Below are 15,313 nucleotides of genomic sequence, written 5' to 3' on the forward strand. Positions count from 1 at the left end.
CGATTCAAAAAGAAGCGCTTTTCACAAACTATACTTTATACTTTATAGAGTTAAACAATTACTTACAATTACTACATTCTTCAAATTTCAAATAGAGTTTAGTTTAATAGAATTTTAATTTAAGATTTAATTACAAAGATATATATAGTGGTCAATTTGGCAACTTGCAAAAATGATTGTCTCGACATTTTCGCTGAGAAAAAAAAATCGTCTCCGAATGATCTCAACAAACTATATTATTAACAGGTGATACGATGACTCTGAGGGATATCCTATATGTTTGTAATTTTGAAAATTGATATTAAGAACTGTTACAAATATTACAAGTATAATATGGATATATATTTATATATGACAAGAAAAATCGCGATGTATGGATTTTTTACTCTGACAGCACTTTATTAAAAATAAACAATTTTATTTCCTCGTTTCTCCCTATTATTTTTGTATAATCGGTTTTTTTACAACGCTAATACGTCTTCTACGACGGACATTAGCTAATATTTGCATTTACGTGCACGACACTATGCTTGTTGTACAAACGTGTACGTATGTATGTATAGAATCTCGTTAACATCGTTGCTTGCAGCGGTAGCGCATAATCGGTCTTTTCGTCGGACCTACGATCGTTTTATCAAACAGCCTGCAAACGCTAATAGCCCGCTAAGAATCCGCGGAATAATAATGTACCGCCAGGACGAAGAAGTAGTCGTGTACGGCGTTTCGTGTCTATAGTCTATAGGTTGCAGGAAAGTCGGAGCGTGTGCTGTTTTTTCAATGAGGATTCGAGAGCCCGATTTGCATGCACGACAATTACCAAGCATCGAATCCATCAGAGCGAAGCCATCGGTCTCACCGTATAAGAGAGAGAAGAGAATATAACGAAGATACTGGAGAACAAATAAAGTAAAAGGAGAGGGGAGTTAGGAGACGGAAAGTGTGTACGCGTATGTGTGTATGTGAGAAAGAGTAAGATAGAGAGAGATAAAGAGAAAGAAAGAGAGAGGATAAGCTCCTTTATTACGCCAACGATATCGTTAAATCGAGTGTTTCCGAACGAGGTCTTTCTTGTTACAACAACGTTAAGAGAAACATCAAGTATCTTTTTATACTATTTACATACAGTTCACTAGTTGTTTGTATCAATTCTTATTTGCGCAAACTTTTTTCTCAATCAAAAACGAAAAAAAATTTCTCGTTAAAATGATCATGCAATAAAAGGCATATTAAGAGATAAGCAAGTTGAAATATTTCAGTCATGCTCCTATAATTACGTAATAATATTACAGTGTATTAGATCAATTTGATTTCTCAATAATAAATAACATTATATATAACAAATGTTATCAATAAATTGAAAGATTTCTTTCCTTTATGAACATATAAAATGCACAAATTTGGAATAATTACTCATTTAAATATTAATATTATAAACTTATTGCTTTTTTGACAAGACATATTTTCTTTTTCTTTTTTGAAATTGTTGAATTAATCCAATCTGTACTTTTAATAACACGTCGGAGAAATAATAATACATGTATATTTATGAAATACTGTGTAAACTAATAAAAATCAAAATATTGATTAAATATTTTTCTGCAAATGCAGACTAAAGCACTGAAAAAATGCGACAAAAATGAGATATGAGATCTCATATCTTAATTAAATAAGGAATATGAAGATAAAAACGCAGATGGTAACGATATAAATAAATATATGATATAAACAAGTCTATGTAATCGTTAAGTTTGCGTCTTATAATTAAAAATATTGCTTGCTGAAGAAATTAGTCCTATCTGCTAATGTACTTATATGCGAAAGATTTTGTATCTATGTGATTTATCGCAAACGATCAAATGTGAAATTCGCTGGGCATTAATACCTTCTGAATTTTATCGTAAATTTAAATAAATAATATATCGGTTAAATGCATCACAATAATAAAAAAATTGAATTATAATAAGCAACTTATGACATTAACAAAACAAATTTCAATACCGAAAATTTTTGTTTACTTTATTTCATATATATCTTTTAATTATTATATGCTTAATATACTACATATATGCTTTACGGAATTATTAAACATATAAAATAATTAAATTATTGCATATATATAAAATAATTAAATTAAACGTAGACTTTTTACAAATAAAAATAACACAAATAAATATTATTATTTGTATACATATATGTATAACTGATTAATTGATTTTTATTCTTTAATTCACTATTTTTTAAAACCCCAAACACATTAAAATAATTATACATAAAAGATGGATTTTATCAAAAACGTAACTTTTATTTTTTTTAACCATTTTAACTTGAAAATTCTACGCTAAATATTTAAGAATCTACAAACGCAATAATAACTCGTAATAATAACAATTTACTAATCTCTCAAAAATCTCAGAAGCTATATAACATTGATCGTTCACCCACAACGAAGAGTAACAGTTCAGGACAATAAATAGAATAGATCCGACTGTGCTTACTATCTCTTATTGTGTCGAAATAAAATATGAAGCATAATGGTTTAGCAGTTTAGCAAATGTCAAGCGAGAACATAGCGATTATACGAAGATAATCATTGCATGGTTCAAGGATTGTTTATTTTTCAATTTATATGTATCTATGTATTGAAGATCGTAAAAAATAAAATAGAGAATTTCATATATGTATATATAAAAAACACTGTTACTTATATTGATTAGTACTTAAAAAAACATGCATTTTTTACTGTAGGGACTAGGAACATATGTAAATAGTACTTCTTTCTTCCATGATTTTACGATTTCATTTATTATAAATTAATAATAAAATTTTATTTTTTTTAGTGCTCTCTAGTATAAGATTAAAGATGCATATATCGAAGCATCCTATAAGGGTTAAAACAATTATGCCGGTATACTGACATGAGAAGAGAGGGTTAAAACGCGCGCGTCCCGATGCTCCCCGGCTCTTAAAAACGGAGGTGCGGAGACGGGGCATAATACAGAAGGCACCGACTGCACCGGTTCACCCTTCCGCATGCTTTTCGGACTTGGTGCAGCAACGAGATTAAACGGCCCTTCTGTACACGACGGTGCGTTACTTACGCAACGTTATGCGCGCACCGTCAAAGGGGAGAAAGCGGTAACAGAAAAAAGGAGCGGAGACTGGAACGGAGAAACAGAGGAAGAGATAGAAACGCGCGAGACAGAACTGGAGAAAATATAAAAAGAGAAAGAAAGAGAAAGATACTTCTCTCACGCATACATGCATGCAAAAATATACACACATATACATACTAGTAAAGAATCCGTTCACAAAGCATATCGCGTGGGACAAACAGAAGTGCGTTAAAGAGATTCGCCGAAATCATATTACATCCTTTTTTAATATTGTATTGTGATTTCTTTTCTACATTCTCTACATTAAGTCTACAGTTTAGGCTTCCTATCTTTAAGATAACTTTACAATTATCTATCCAGGGCATTTAAATTATTTAAATATACACAGTAGACTCTTTTAAGAGTCTGGTCGAAGATCTAAGATCGTATAAGTATAACAAAAGAAACGTGAAATATTTGTCATACTTACTTACGATTAAATATATGTATATCATCTTTTTATCATATATTATTCTAAACTCTCCGATTCAAATTTTAATGACAATTGTCTGACTCGATTTTTCTTAAAATGTCAACGCATGTATAATATTTGAGTTACAAGTAATTGATAATAAAAAGATTTTTTTCACATTGTATAATTGAATATATTAATATTCTCTCTACACGGAGAGAATTTTCTCTTAGAATTTATCTTGAAAATCATGGGACAATATGGTATGGAAAGAATTTTATGAGAATTTCTTTGATTAATATTTATTACAATAAAAATAATATCTACACACTAAAATATAAAACATATTTAATTAATTTTACTAAACTGCATGGTAAAATTAATCAAACATATTTTATATCTTATTGTGATAGATATTATTATTTTTATTGTGATAAATATTAATCAGAGAAATTCTCATAAAATTCTTTCCATAGGTACTATATTGTATTGTCCCACGATTACCATGATTTTCAGGGTAAATTCTAAGAGAAAATTCTCTGTGTATGATTCTCTATACATTTTTTATTTTCTACCTCACAGAATCTTATTGTACGTGTGTGTTTATTTAAATTAAAATACTAATTTTTTCAACATTTTAGTTCAAGTTTGACAGATATAGATTTTAACACGCTTTATTTTATAATTAATGTCTTACAATTTGAAAATATTGTAATTATATTGAAAAATCAAGTCAGTTAGATAATTACATATATTGTATTATCTCAATATTGTGTTTTGTAAATATTCTAATTGTTAGTTCGATTGAAAAAGATATGTTAAATATATTTTTTCATTAGATTCCATGTCTACTTAAAGAAGCATAATCTTTTGTATCTTTCTTATAAGAAAGATAAGTTATTATGTTGCAAGGATTATGTTTTATTTAAAATCGTATGAAATTCTTTTTATTTTATTGCATTTTAATGCACTTATTTTTATACTGATGAATGATAATGTTAATTTAAGAATTATGAAAATTCTAATTAATAATTATGGCTTAAGTAATATATATTTTCTGGAAAATTAGAAATCTCGTAAAATTATATATACATAATTTGTCAACGCAAAATCTTGTTCATAAAATTTGACTGAATTAACAGGATCGATCAAAGTATTACCATATAATAATTTGAGAAACAGTTTTTTTAAATTGTTACATAATTCTAATTTTTATATGTATATAATATGTATAACTTAATTTATATGTAACTTATACATTTATTCATTCATTTATATAATTCTATATAATGCCTATATTATTACATGTTTATAAAAGTATATGTGTGTATATTATTACATATTTAAATGTATATATATATATATTATATATACATACACTTTTATATATATATGTATTTATATACACTTTTAAATATGTAACAATATAGGCATTATATAGAATTATATAATGAATGAATGAATGAATGCATAAGTTCCGCATGTAAAGTTATACATATTACATATACATATAAAAATTAGAATTATGTAACAATTTAAAAAACTGTTTCTGAAACTGTTATATGATATTTTGATCGATCCTGTTAATTCAAATAAATTTTGAACAAGATTTTGCGTTGACAAATTATACATATAATTTTACGAGATTTATAATTTTCCAGAAAAATATCGTATATTACCTGTCATAATTATTAATTAAAATATTCATAATTCTTAAATTAACATTATCATTGATCGGTATAAAAAATAACTTTAGTCAATATTATTACGCATGCCAAAGGCATTATTGTGAAAATTCGGCGCCGCAACAACGTGTTATCGCAAGGAGAAATAAAGAAATGGGGTTTTAATATCAAAAGTATAGTACATACCGTCCACAGAGCACGACGCGTGGAACAAGAAGAGAAGAGCCAGGGCGAGGAAGCTCGCCATGCCGCCGTCGCGGACGCCTCTCATCTTCCCTGAGCTTCCGCCGCAGCCGGTGGTCCGCCGTGATGATCGTGATGCTGTCCGCCGTGGCGGATCCGCGAGGAATCGTCGTCCTCGCGGTTCTCGGTTGACGACCGCCGCGCCGGTGTCGTCGATCTTGGCGGCTCAACGCCGATCGCGACAGGGTCGCGCGCGTGACTCGCGGGCGGCGACGACGATGACCGATCGCGATATCATCCTCCGGCGATCGCGGGGGGATGAGATGGCGAGGAGATGATGTCGCCCCGCCGACGAGATACTTGTCACCGCAGTTGTTGCCACTGTCGGTGCCGCTGACAAGCGGCGCGCACTTGCATAAGAGCCACTTCCGAGGATCAAACGCGGTTTTTCAACTGCACGCACTTCACTATTCGCGGCTCTTAATGTTCTTCTCTCTTTCTCTCTCTGTTTTCCTACGCGAACGTTGTTGTTTTCCTCCCGTGCGTACACGCACGTCTATTCACGCCGCCTGGAGCGGACTTCCTTGACAAATCGAACGATCAGCGGGAGAATTATCTCGCCCGAAAGGGATTTCCGGGGTACCGGTTATTTTCGCGAGATGCGACTCTTCAGATGCCTGTCGCCGTCGTGCGACGTCTCCGTCGCGGAAGATGCGCCGCCATTTTCCTACCGACAGGCCCGGCCTATTAGCCTCCGACGAGCACGCTCGCGATATCCAAGGATATAATGTTATGTATTTTCACTGCTGGCTTTCACGAAGAGGTATCACTGCGTTAGTCGTGCGTCAGCACGACTCGATCTCGCCAACACGACGCCTCGTCACGCATCGTCGTTCTTCTCGTCGTCTTTCGGCACTATTCCCGTAATTTCGGCGCAACCTTGACGCGACCCGTCACGTATCTCACTTGCGACCTTGCGCGCCGACCGTCGAACAGCGACTGATACCGCCGCCTGCTACTGCCGCGCTACTGCTGCCGCTACCCCCACTCCTCAACCTTCAGCCGATAGCGAAATATGTCGCTGCCTTCTTTTCAGGGTCGTATATAACTGCACTTCTTTTGCAAATGATTGTTATAGGCGTGTCGAAAAACCGAAATCACATTTTCACAATAAAAGAGAAAGAGAAGAGAATAATTAGAAACTAAATATATATACATATATTAAATTAAAAGAATATTTAATTTTCCTTCTTTTGATAAAATAATTGTTTAATTATCTTTTTATGGATTTAAATGTACTCTGATACAATACAGCTTCCATAAAGATTGAAATAAATACTTTATGTTTGACTATGTTTTATATCTCACTAAATTTGCAAATTAAAATAATAAAAAAAGTAAAAAATAATTATAAATTTCGTAGAGTTAATAGTATTAGTTAATACTTTATACATATAAAGTTAGTTAAATTATATCTCAATTTCTCTACTTTCTAATATATTTTTCAAAAATTTTTGCAATTATTTTATCATGTTTTATCACATTTATATATGATATACATATAAATAAGACAACAAAGAATTGATACACTACTGCAATTTACGCATGCGCCAATTCGATATACATATATATTTTGATTCCATTAGTATAAAAATTTCGCCATTTACAAGGTATATTAATTTGGCGCGATTCCTATTTAGCGTTGCGAGGAATATTATTTCAACGAAACTAAATCTTGAAATAAATATTACATTGTGTGTACGTGCAGTAAATATAAAATATAAAATACATATATCTAAAACAAATTTTTTTTCTTAATTTTTCATAAACAAAGACTTGTTACGAGACATTACTTTTTTCACAACTTTTTCAGGAATATTTAACAGATTCTATAATATATACAAAAACAATTATCATACATGCAAACGCTTATTTTTTTATAAACATTTATTTATAAACTTTTTTTATATATACTTATAAACTATACGCATTATGTAGATCGATGTAATTTACATACGCACATATAAGTATGAAGATACTATTAAAACGATGTCATAACTTTGTAGAAATAATTCACTAATTAATAATTTACATACGCACATATAAGTATGAAGATACTGTTAAAACGGTGTCACAACTTTGTAGAAATAACTCACTAATTAGTAATATATGTCTATTAATCACAAAATAATTTTATTAATTTTAAATAATATAAAATGTTACTCTTTATTACAGCGTTTATGATAAATAAATAATAAAATATTATCTGATTTTTGCAAGAAACGTTGCTTAAATATCAATTTTTTCTAAATTTAGTTAAAATATTTTGATAATGTGTGACAAATGTATGACAAATTTTAAAACATTATAAGATTATCGATCTTTGAAACTCATCATCATATTATATCATTTGCGATATAATATTACACATGTACTTTCTTTATCCAAGGATTAACTGTACTAAAATTGATAATATAAATAAATATGATAGTATAAATAAGTGAGAATATTTGTGTGTATAATATTAAACCGTTGTTGATATGCGTTGAGGTGGTTCAGAGTTGTGCGAAATTATCCTATAATATTTATATATAATAGATAATACAAACAAGCTCTGCCTTTTACAGTTGCACTGGCAGGACAACTCTCTTTCTCTCTCTCTCTTCTCTCTCTCTCTCTCTCTCTCTCTCTCTCTCTCTCTCTCTCTCTCTCTCTCTCTCTCTCTCTTTCCTTCTCTCGCCTATCTTAATATATCTACATTTAGAACCATCTGACTGATCATCTCTGTTTAAGAAGACGCTATGAAATTTTACTAGCTTTCATTATTGATAATATACAATCAAATAGACTTATTGTAATAAAAAAATGTAATGTTTGTGAAATGTAATTATTGTAATAAAAAAAATATGTTTTTCTTTCAATAATTTGTCTCTAAGTGTTTTTAAGATAAAATGTATGATGCATTATTAAAAATAGCATAGCAATATAGGCGGATCTAGCTTTATGAAGGAAGCTTAATCTCATAAAAAAATTAACAGAAACTCATAATAAATAAAAATAGAAGATAAAACGTTTTCTTCAATATCTTTTATAGATTAAAATATATTTCTGAAAAAGGTAGCTTTATACTGTAACTTCCTTTTTCTAACGTCTATATCAGTTATAGGAAAAATTAATACAAATTTACATAACAACATAAAATAAATGTTGTATGTAATCGCATATTATTACACTGCTCAGTCAATTTTTATACGTCAATATTTATACGTTCATCAGAAGATAAACGTACTCATTAAATTAGTTAAATTCTACCTGTTATACGTAATCTATCAGAAAAATAATGAGATTAAATACGCTATATATTTAATCTCATTATTTGCATATTATTTGTATTTAATCTCATTTCTACTTTCCTGACAGACCGTATTCTATAAATGCATTCATATATCTATACATTAATTCAACAAGATCCTTGTTAATTATAAATATTATGTATCAAATTGGAAGTATTGTTTATAGATTGGTCTATTTTCTTTTAAATTTGCGTCTGGCTACCCCATGCTCTCGAAATCGCGGATCTCGCAAGTTTTTTACCAATAGTCTGAACAACAAAACCGATCTTTTGTAACCGATCATGATCTAAAATCTTCCTTCCGTCAAAAATGTATGCAGGTTTCATCATCCCCGCATAAATTTGTGTGTAGTTCAGCTCCTAAGAATTGCACATCAGATAATAAAATAGTGACTAACTTTTTTATACGAATATTAATTCGGTATATTTAACGTGATCTCATGGAAAATTTAGTCAGCAAATTAGTCAGCGGAATATATCAATGATAAATCTTGGACTTATTGGATTAATCAAATTAGATGAATGATTACATTAATAATATATAAATATTTTTATCAAAAAAAGAAGCTAATTTTTATTTTATCAATTATCAAAGAAACAATCAATCCATTTCATAGTTATATAATAATATATATAAATTATCAAAAGATGATACTCACGATAAATTCGTCCCATTCGGTGCACAAAACTATCGCATGTGTATTTTTCGTAGCACTATAAGCATCTTTATAAATACTGATTCGACTTTTTATGTCTTCGGGATTGTTCGTTACACTCGGATGAGTCAAGTCTTGAAGGATTTGAGTTTCCTCGACCTACATATATTAGAAAGGCATAATGTACTCATTGGTAATTATTTACTAATAAAATTCCTTTTAATTTCTGTAATACTTTGTAGGAAAATTATATTATTCAATTCAAGAGTATTAAAAATATGAAAGCTTGTTCTTTAAACGAAACATGATCTATATGTAAAATTTTGTTTTAATAATTTATGTAATAATTTATTTAAAATGCTAAATTGATTTCACTTTAATGAAATTTTAAATTATAGTATATTTACAATACTAAACATAGAAGAAATTAAAAATTTTGTCCAAATAAAGTTTTGGAAATATAATTACATAACAGAAAATATTGTTTTTTTTAAGAATTTAATTTAAAGCATAATATGAATAAAATATATTAGAATAAACATCGAAAATTGTGACTTATGATACCTTGCAGTTAAAAATATGTTCCTAAAGCAAACCGAATACACATAACATCTGGAACATATTGTATGTAAATGAAAAAGATGCTGACTTTGGGATCGTAAATATGAAGAACGGCGCCTTCGTCCAGCAACGTCTTGGCGACGTGAATCGATGGTGATTCACGCGTATCTCCAGTATTTTTTTTGAAGGCGAAGCCTAGCAAGGCAATTCTTTTATCCGTCACAGTGTTGAAGAGGGATTCTATGACCTTCGCGGAAAATCTTGATTTCTGATATTCGTTCATATCGATCACCTGTTGCCAATATGCCGCTACCTCAGGCAAATTCAGACATTCGCAAATGTACACCAAATTTAGAATGTCTTTTTGAAAGCAGGAACCGCCGAAACCGACAGACGCGTGAAGGAACTTGGAACCGATTCGTGAATCAAGTCCGACTGCTCGAGCGACCTCGGACACATCGGCACCCGTGGCTTCGCATACGGCTGACAATGAATTTATACTGGATATTCGTTGTGCCAGGAAAGCGTTTGCAGCCTCAAATCAAAGAAGATCCAACATGTTTATCGCAATGCGATTTATCTATTATTAAAATTTATTGTTTTATTTTTTACAGTTGTCCAAATTTAATTTTGTTAATAAGTTGTAATAATTTATTAATAGTTTATAATAATTTTTGTTAATGATCTCCAAATCAAGTTGTATATATCGAAGTATCTCAAAGTGAGATAATTCGTCATTAAAGCTATTTATTATTTAATGTATTTACATTTGCAAATAATGTGTTGCGATAGAATCTGATTTGTTTATAAAAAAATATATATTAATATTTCTAAAACTGATTACTTATTTATAATAACATTGTTGTATTACGACTAAAAGAGTAGAGTAAATAATTACTCACCAGCTTCGATAGTTCGGAACTCCATGTATTAGTCGTTAAAATATTTTCTCTTGGAATCCAATGTTCGTAAACTTTGCAAAGTTCTTCAATAGCTATTTGTCCTTCCGGCGAGTCTTCTCCACCGATCAGCACTCGATCTGCGTTTACTAAATCTTCTATAGCGGTTCCTTCGGCCAGAAATTCCGGATTCGAAAGAATCTGAAAAATAATTGACATTAGCATAAACATAATCAAAAAGACAAATAATCTCAACAAGCGTGCAAGAAATAAATTAACGCGCGCGGTAGTTGCAAGATTATAATTACCTCAGCGAAAAAAAGTCATGAATAATCACGCGGGATGAAGAAAGAGTATTACCTTGAAATACCGGAATTAATTTAAACAAGTATAAAATCATGCAGTTGGCGATTCTGCAATTAATCATGATAATAGGCAGCAAAGACACAGAATGTAATAAAACTTTGCATGCCATACATATGAGGTCTCGAATATATCAATTTTGAAGAAGCCATTCATCGAGATACAATTTTTTAACACAATAAATTATTACAGTACAATATTGAGAATAATTAATAAATATTGAAGGTAAACACAGGGTAAAAATGGTATCATGAATACGAATATATACCAAATAGATTATGACAGTAAATTAAAATTGCAATATTATGGAAGAAAGTATTACTTAAAAAAGATCGCTTTGTATTTTGTATTTTGTATTTTGTACACAGCGTATTTTATATTTATAAGCTGTGCAATATTTTTTAGTTTGATATATATAAAATATATTTAAATATAAAGACAGCAAACTATTAAATATATATTTTAATTACACATAACTTATTTTAATTACATGTATATTACTTTAATTATAAAAATAAAACAATGCAAAAAATGAAATGAAAAAGGAATTCATAAAATTTTAATTTAATTAAAAAATTTAATTAAAAATGTTATTTTAACAATTGCAGTTAACAGACGGCAATTTTACCTGATAAGAAACGCCTGGCTTATGATTGGCGCGCAGGATATTCATAATACTCTCGGCTGCTCGTACTGGTACAGTACTCTTCTCAACGACAATTTTGTCTCCCGTTGCGATTTCCGCGATCATTCTTGCAGCATTCTCCACGTACTTCAAGTCAGCTGCTCTTCCTTTACCATTGCCGAAGGTTTTCGTTGGCGTGTTCACTGAGATAAATATCAAATCTGCCTCCTTAATAGCTGTTTCGATATCGGTGGAAAAGAATAAATTTTTTCCACGACATTTTTGCACCACTTCGTCCAAGCCAGGCTCATATATCGGCAATTTTTGCGAATTCCATTGCGCTATTCTCTCCTTGCTCTTATCAACAACGGTTACTTGAATCTCCGGGCATTTCAGCGCAATGACACTGCATGTGGGTCCGCCTACGTAACCAGCTCCGATGCAGCAAATTTTTCGGATTCTTGTCATTTTGATCAGCTGTAATATAATCTGATAAAATTCATACATTATAATTGTGTTTAAAGTCACATCTAAAAGAATTATAATTATAAAATATGTAAAATAAATTTTACGTTGCAATATAGAAAAAAAAGTTATATTATCAATTCTTACGCATGAGAAAATCATATAAATTTTCATCACATATGTAATTTCTTTGTGATTTTTCTTTTCATTAAAAATAAAATGTCAAAACAAAATAAATTAAATAACTTAATTTTTAAACTTTCTTTTTCCTCTAGAATTAATGATGAGTGATTTATAATTAGCGATTTCTAATTATTATCAAGTGTAAGCAATGATTATTTTCTGAATTTAATATAATTTTTAATTATTTGAAGATAATTGCCTAAATTATCATATCGCTAATGCCGGGAAGTAGATAAAAGTATATCTACCGGTTTTTGATAATATACATATGTATGTCAACGGAAGTGTGAATATTATACATATATGATCGAACTGATTCTTATTATTTTTGATGACATCAAAAATTTTCCCTTTACATACTTATTGAGAGAATATTATATATAATTTGTTTTATATATCTCAGGATTATTACATGTTTAATATTTAAAACTGAAAGTTATATATTCTAAAAATACATACTGACAAATAAACCAATAATAATAAATAAAATAAATAAAGATGTATTCATTTTCGTTCATAAAATGTTTTGAAATACAATTACGAAATATGTGCCTCGAAAATGAATTCGTCTGAAACGATTTAGAAAATACAATTCGTTTTCTTACTTGTTCGATTAAAGGAGCGGATTCTCTGGCGATCGGCGAAGATGCGACATGAAAGCGAGTGCAAAGAATGTGAGCTGCAGTTTATTTCTTGCAAGCAGAATGGTGCACGTAGCTTCCACAATAAAAGAACAATTTCATTCATAACAGGAAGCTGCGGCGTGACGATATTAATTCGCGTTGCAGACACTTTTTACATTTTCTGAACCCTTTAAACACCATACATCCTTCATTTCGAGACACTGTAGTACGAAGTGAAGTATACGTCGAAGAACTACACCGAGATCACATCGTTGCCACGTCAGGATGCTGTAAAATGTAAAAGCGCGTGCGTAAATGATTGGCAACACTGGCGACTAGGTTCGGCTTTATGGAAATACGTCATAATGAATGAACGTATACGTATATGAATGATTTTTCAATATCAAAATATGCCAGAGAATTTAAATATTGTTTTATAACTTCTCAAGTTATTCATAATATTCACCAAAGTTTATTAAAAATCAAATGTATTATGTATAATCAAAAATGATAAAAATAATAAGAAAAATAAATAATTAAAGTTTTGCGTATAACATGCGCAAAGCAAAAGTTTGCTTATTATGAATAATTTATGTGTAGGAAACTATTAGAACTTATTAGTGTTCACTTATTAAATTGAAAATACTCAAAATACATATAATTAGTTAATATTTAATTAATATTTATTTATTAATTATATACCGTTTCGTATAAATCTTAAATAATAGTTAGATTTCACGAACTGATTTCGTAATGAGTCTTATATGACATTTGTACCTCTTATGTTGAATTGATCCTTACCTTGATGTATGTTTCATATAGAAAAATGATATAATTTTTGTTTAAATTTATGGCGCTATGGATTTCATCACTAAGTGCAACCATTTTCGAAAAGCCACTAGAATAGATTCTTATCAGCCAACTCATATGACCAGTTTGGAGTTACTATAAAAAATCAAAGCATATTAACACATAACTATGATTATTATAAATATTATAAATTATATAATATGATTAATAAAGAGAGAGAAAGAGATAAAAATTCACATACGTTTTCTAATAAAATCTATTATGACATGTCAAATGTTATGTCGCATGTTTTTTGAATCACATGATTCTTGATATGAACATGAATTAACTGTGTGAGTGCATTTCCTACGAGTCTTTCCAATAATTTCAGCTCAATTAATTTTCTGTTTGTCGACTCCCTGGGTACATCCAATACACTGGATCTCCGATTAGCCGATATATCTGTTTTAAAACATATATTTCTGTATATATCTCATAAGTATTGGATAAATCACAAATGTGAACACATTAAGATGAATGTTTACCTTTCGACATGTTGTCTGAATTGCAGAATACATTAAAGACATTCATGACACAGAGGTAATAGGCTCAACAACGTAGCTCTGACGATGAGCTTGAATCAGCCTCCATATCATTTTCGGTGCTTGATAAATCCATAGCCGCACATCCTTGTTCTGTCTTAAATATTCCAACATTTTTAGAACAAGTAGAAATCCCATAAACATATCATCCACAGCAGACTTGAACAATTCCCCGTTTGCTGTTCTTTTTATTCTCGAATTTTTTCCAGAATTCTGATGCTATATATATATGTCAATAGATAAATTGTTCAATATAATAACAAATGTCCTTGATGAATTATGACAGCTTCAAAACTCTCACATCTTTCAAACTCTTCCTCCATGCATTCTTCTTCAGTCTGTGAAAGAAAAAATAATAATTAATTTTCAAAATAAAAAAATTAATAGTCGTCAAATTATTCGATTTTGCTATCATAAACAGCAGTTGAGTGTTCGACTTGGACGAGTCTTTGATCAAGTATTTGATAAAAAAAATTATGCCAAAATAATTGTACCAAGTAAAAACAGATGAAACGTGTTTGATTGAGCGCCAATTTGATTCTAAAGACACATGCTTTTGAATAAATAATAAAGAATATTCATTCCAAATTCAAAGGCACATGCACAGGATAAAGGCGTGATGCACGAATATCTAGATTCGACGCGAGCTTCAGATGGAGAGGATATGACGTCGAATCGAATGCAACTTCAAGCGATCCATGATCAGCTGATTGTTTCATATATTTGCTTTTTATCTGACTCGTTTGCTGAAATGGGTCGTTGA

General features: G+C 30.3%; 2 protein-coding genes across 6 annotated transcripts in view; both read right to left on the reverse strand.

The window, feature by feature from the left end:
• Positions 1 to 6,574, reverse strand: part of Babo (TGF-beta receptor type-1 babo) — a 41,909-nt gene extending 35,335 nt beyond the window's left edge. For 3 of the 5 annotated variants that reach the window (XM_083039253.1, XM_083039251.1, XM_083039255.1), the window contains exon 1: positions 5,436 to 6,572. In XM_083039253.1, the coding sequence (XP_082895379.1) occupies positions 5,436 to 5,520 (85 nt within the window). In that variant the 5' untranslated portion in view covers positions 5,521 to 6,572. Of the gene's footprint in view, positions 1 to 5,435 lie in introns of all 5 variants that reach the window. The other 2 variants (XM_083039254.1, XM_083039252.1) reach the window with 2 other exon arrangements.
• Positions 6,575 to 7,410: 836 nt separating this feature from the next.
• Sgl (UDP-glucose 6-dehydrogenase sgl) lies at positions 7,411 to 15,231 on the reverse strand. Its single transcript, XM_083037842.1, has 10 exons — positions 15,045 to 15,231; positions 14,494 to 14,888; positions 14,211 to 14,410; positions 13,961 to 14,104; positions 13,142 to 13,447; positions 11,892 to 12,377; positions 10,904 to 11,101; positions 10,090 to 10,536; positions 9,444 to 9,599; positions 7,411 to 9,144 (listed from the first exon to the last, which is right to left on the reverse strand). Exons 6-10 carry the CDS (start codon positions 12,354 to 12,356, stop codon positions 8,968 to 8,970), a joined length of 1,443 nt encoding a protein of 480 aa, XP_082893968.1. The 5' UTR covers positions 12,357 to 12,377; positions 13,142 to 13,447; positions 13,961 to 14,104; positions 14,211 to 14,410; positions 14,494 to 14,888; positions 15,045 to 15,231; the 3' UTR covers positions 7,411 to 8,967.
• Between the last annotated feature and the right edge of the window lie 82 nt (positions 15,232 to 15,313).

The sequence above is a fragment of the Prenolepis imparis genome, unplaced genomic scaffold (assembly GCF_030444845.1).
Source record: "Prenolepis imparis isolate NDT839.2.m4 unplaced genomic scaffold, iyPreImpa1.0 SCAF_5, whole genome shotgun sequence".
NCBI classification, from domain to species: Eukaryota; Metazoa; Arthropoda; class Insecta; order Hymenoptera; family Formicidae; genus Prenolepis; species Prenolepis imparis.

Bases quoted from the DNA above. Each gene is read 5' to 3' on its own strand.
- Sgl (XM_083037842.1), bottom strand. From the start codon at position 12,356: ATGACAAGAATCCGAAAAATTTGCTGCATCGGAGCTGGTTACGTAGGC. The intron at 10,537-10,903 runs GTGAGTAATTAT...CTTTGATTTGAG, and splicing joins GTTCCGAACTATCGAAGCTG to GCTGCAAACGCTTTCCTGGC. The intron at 9,145-9,443 runs GTGAGTATCATC...TGCAATTCTTAG, and splicing joins CCGAATGGGACGAATTTATC to GAGCTGAACTACACACAAAT.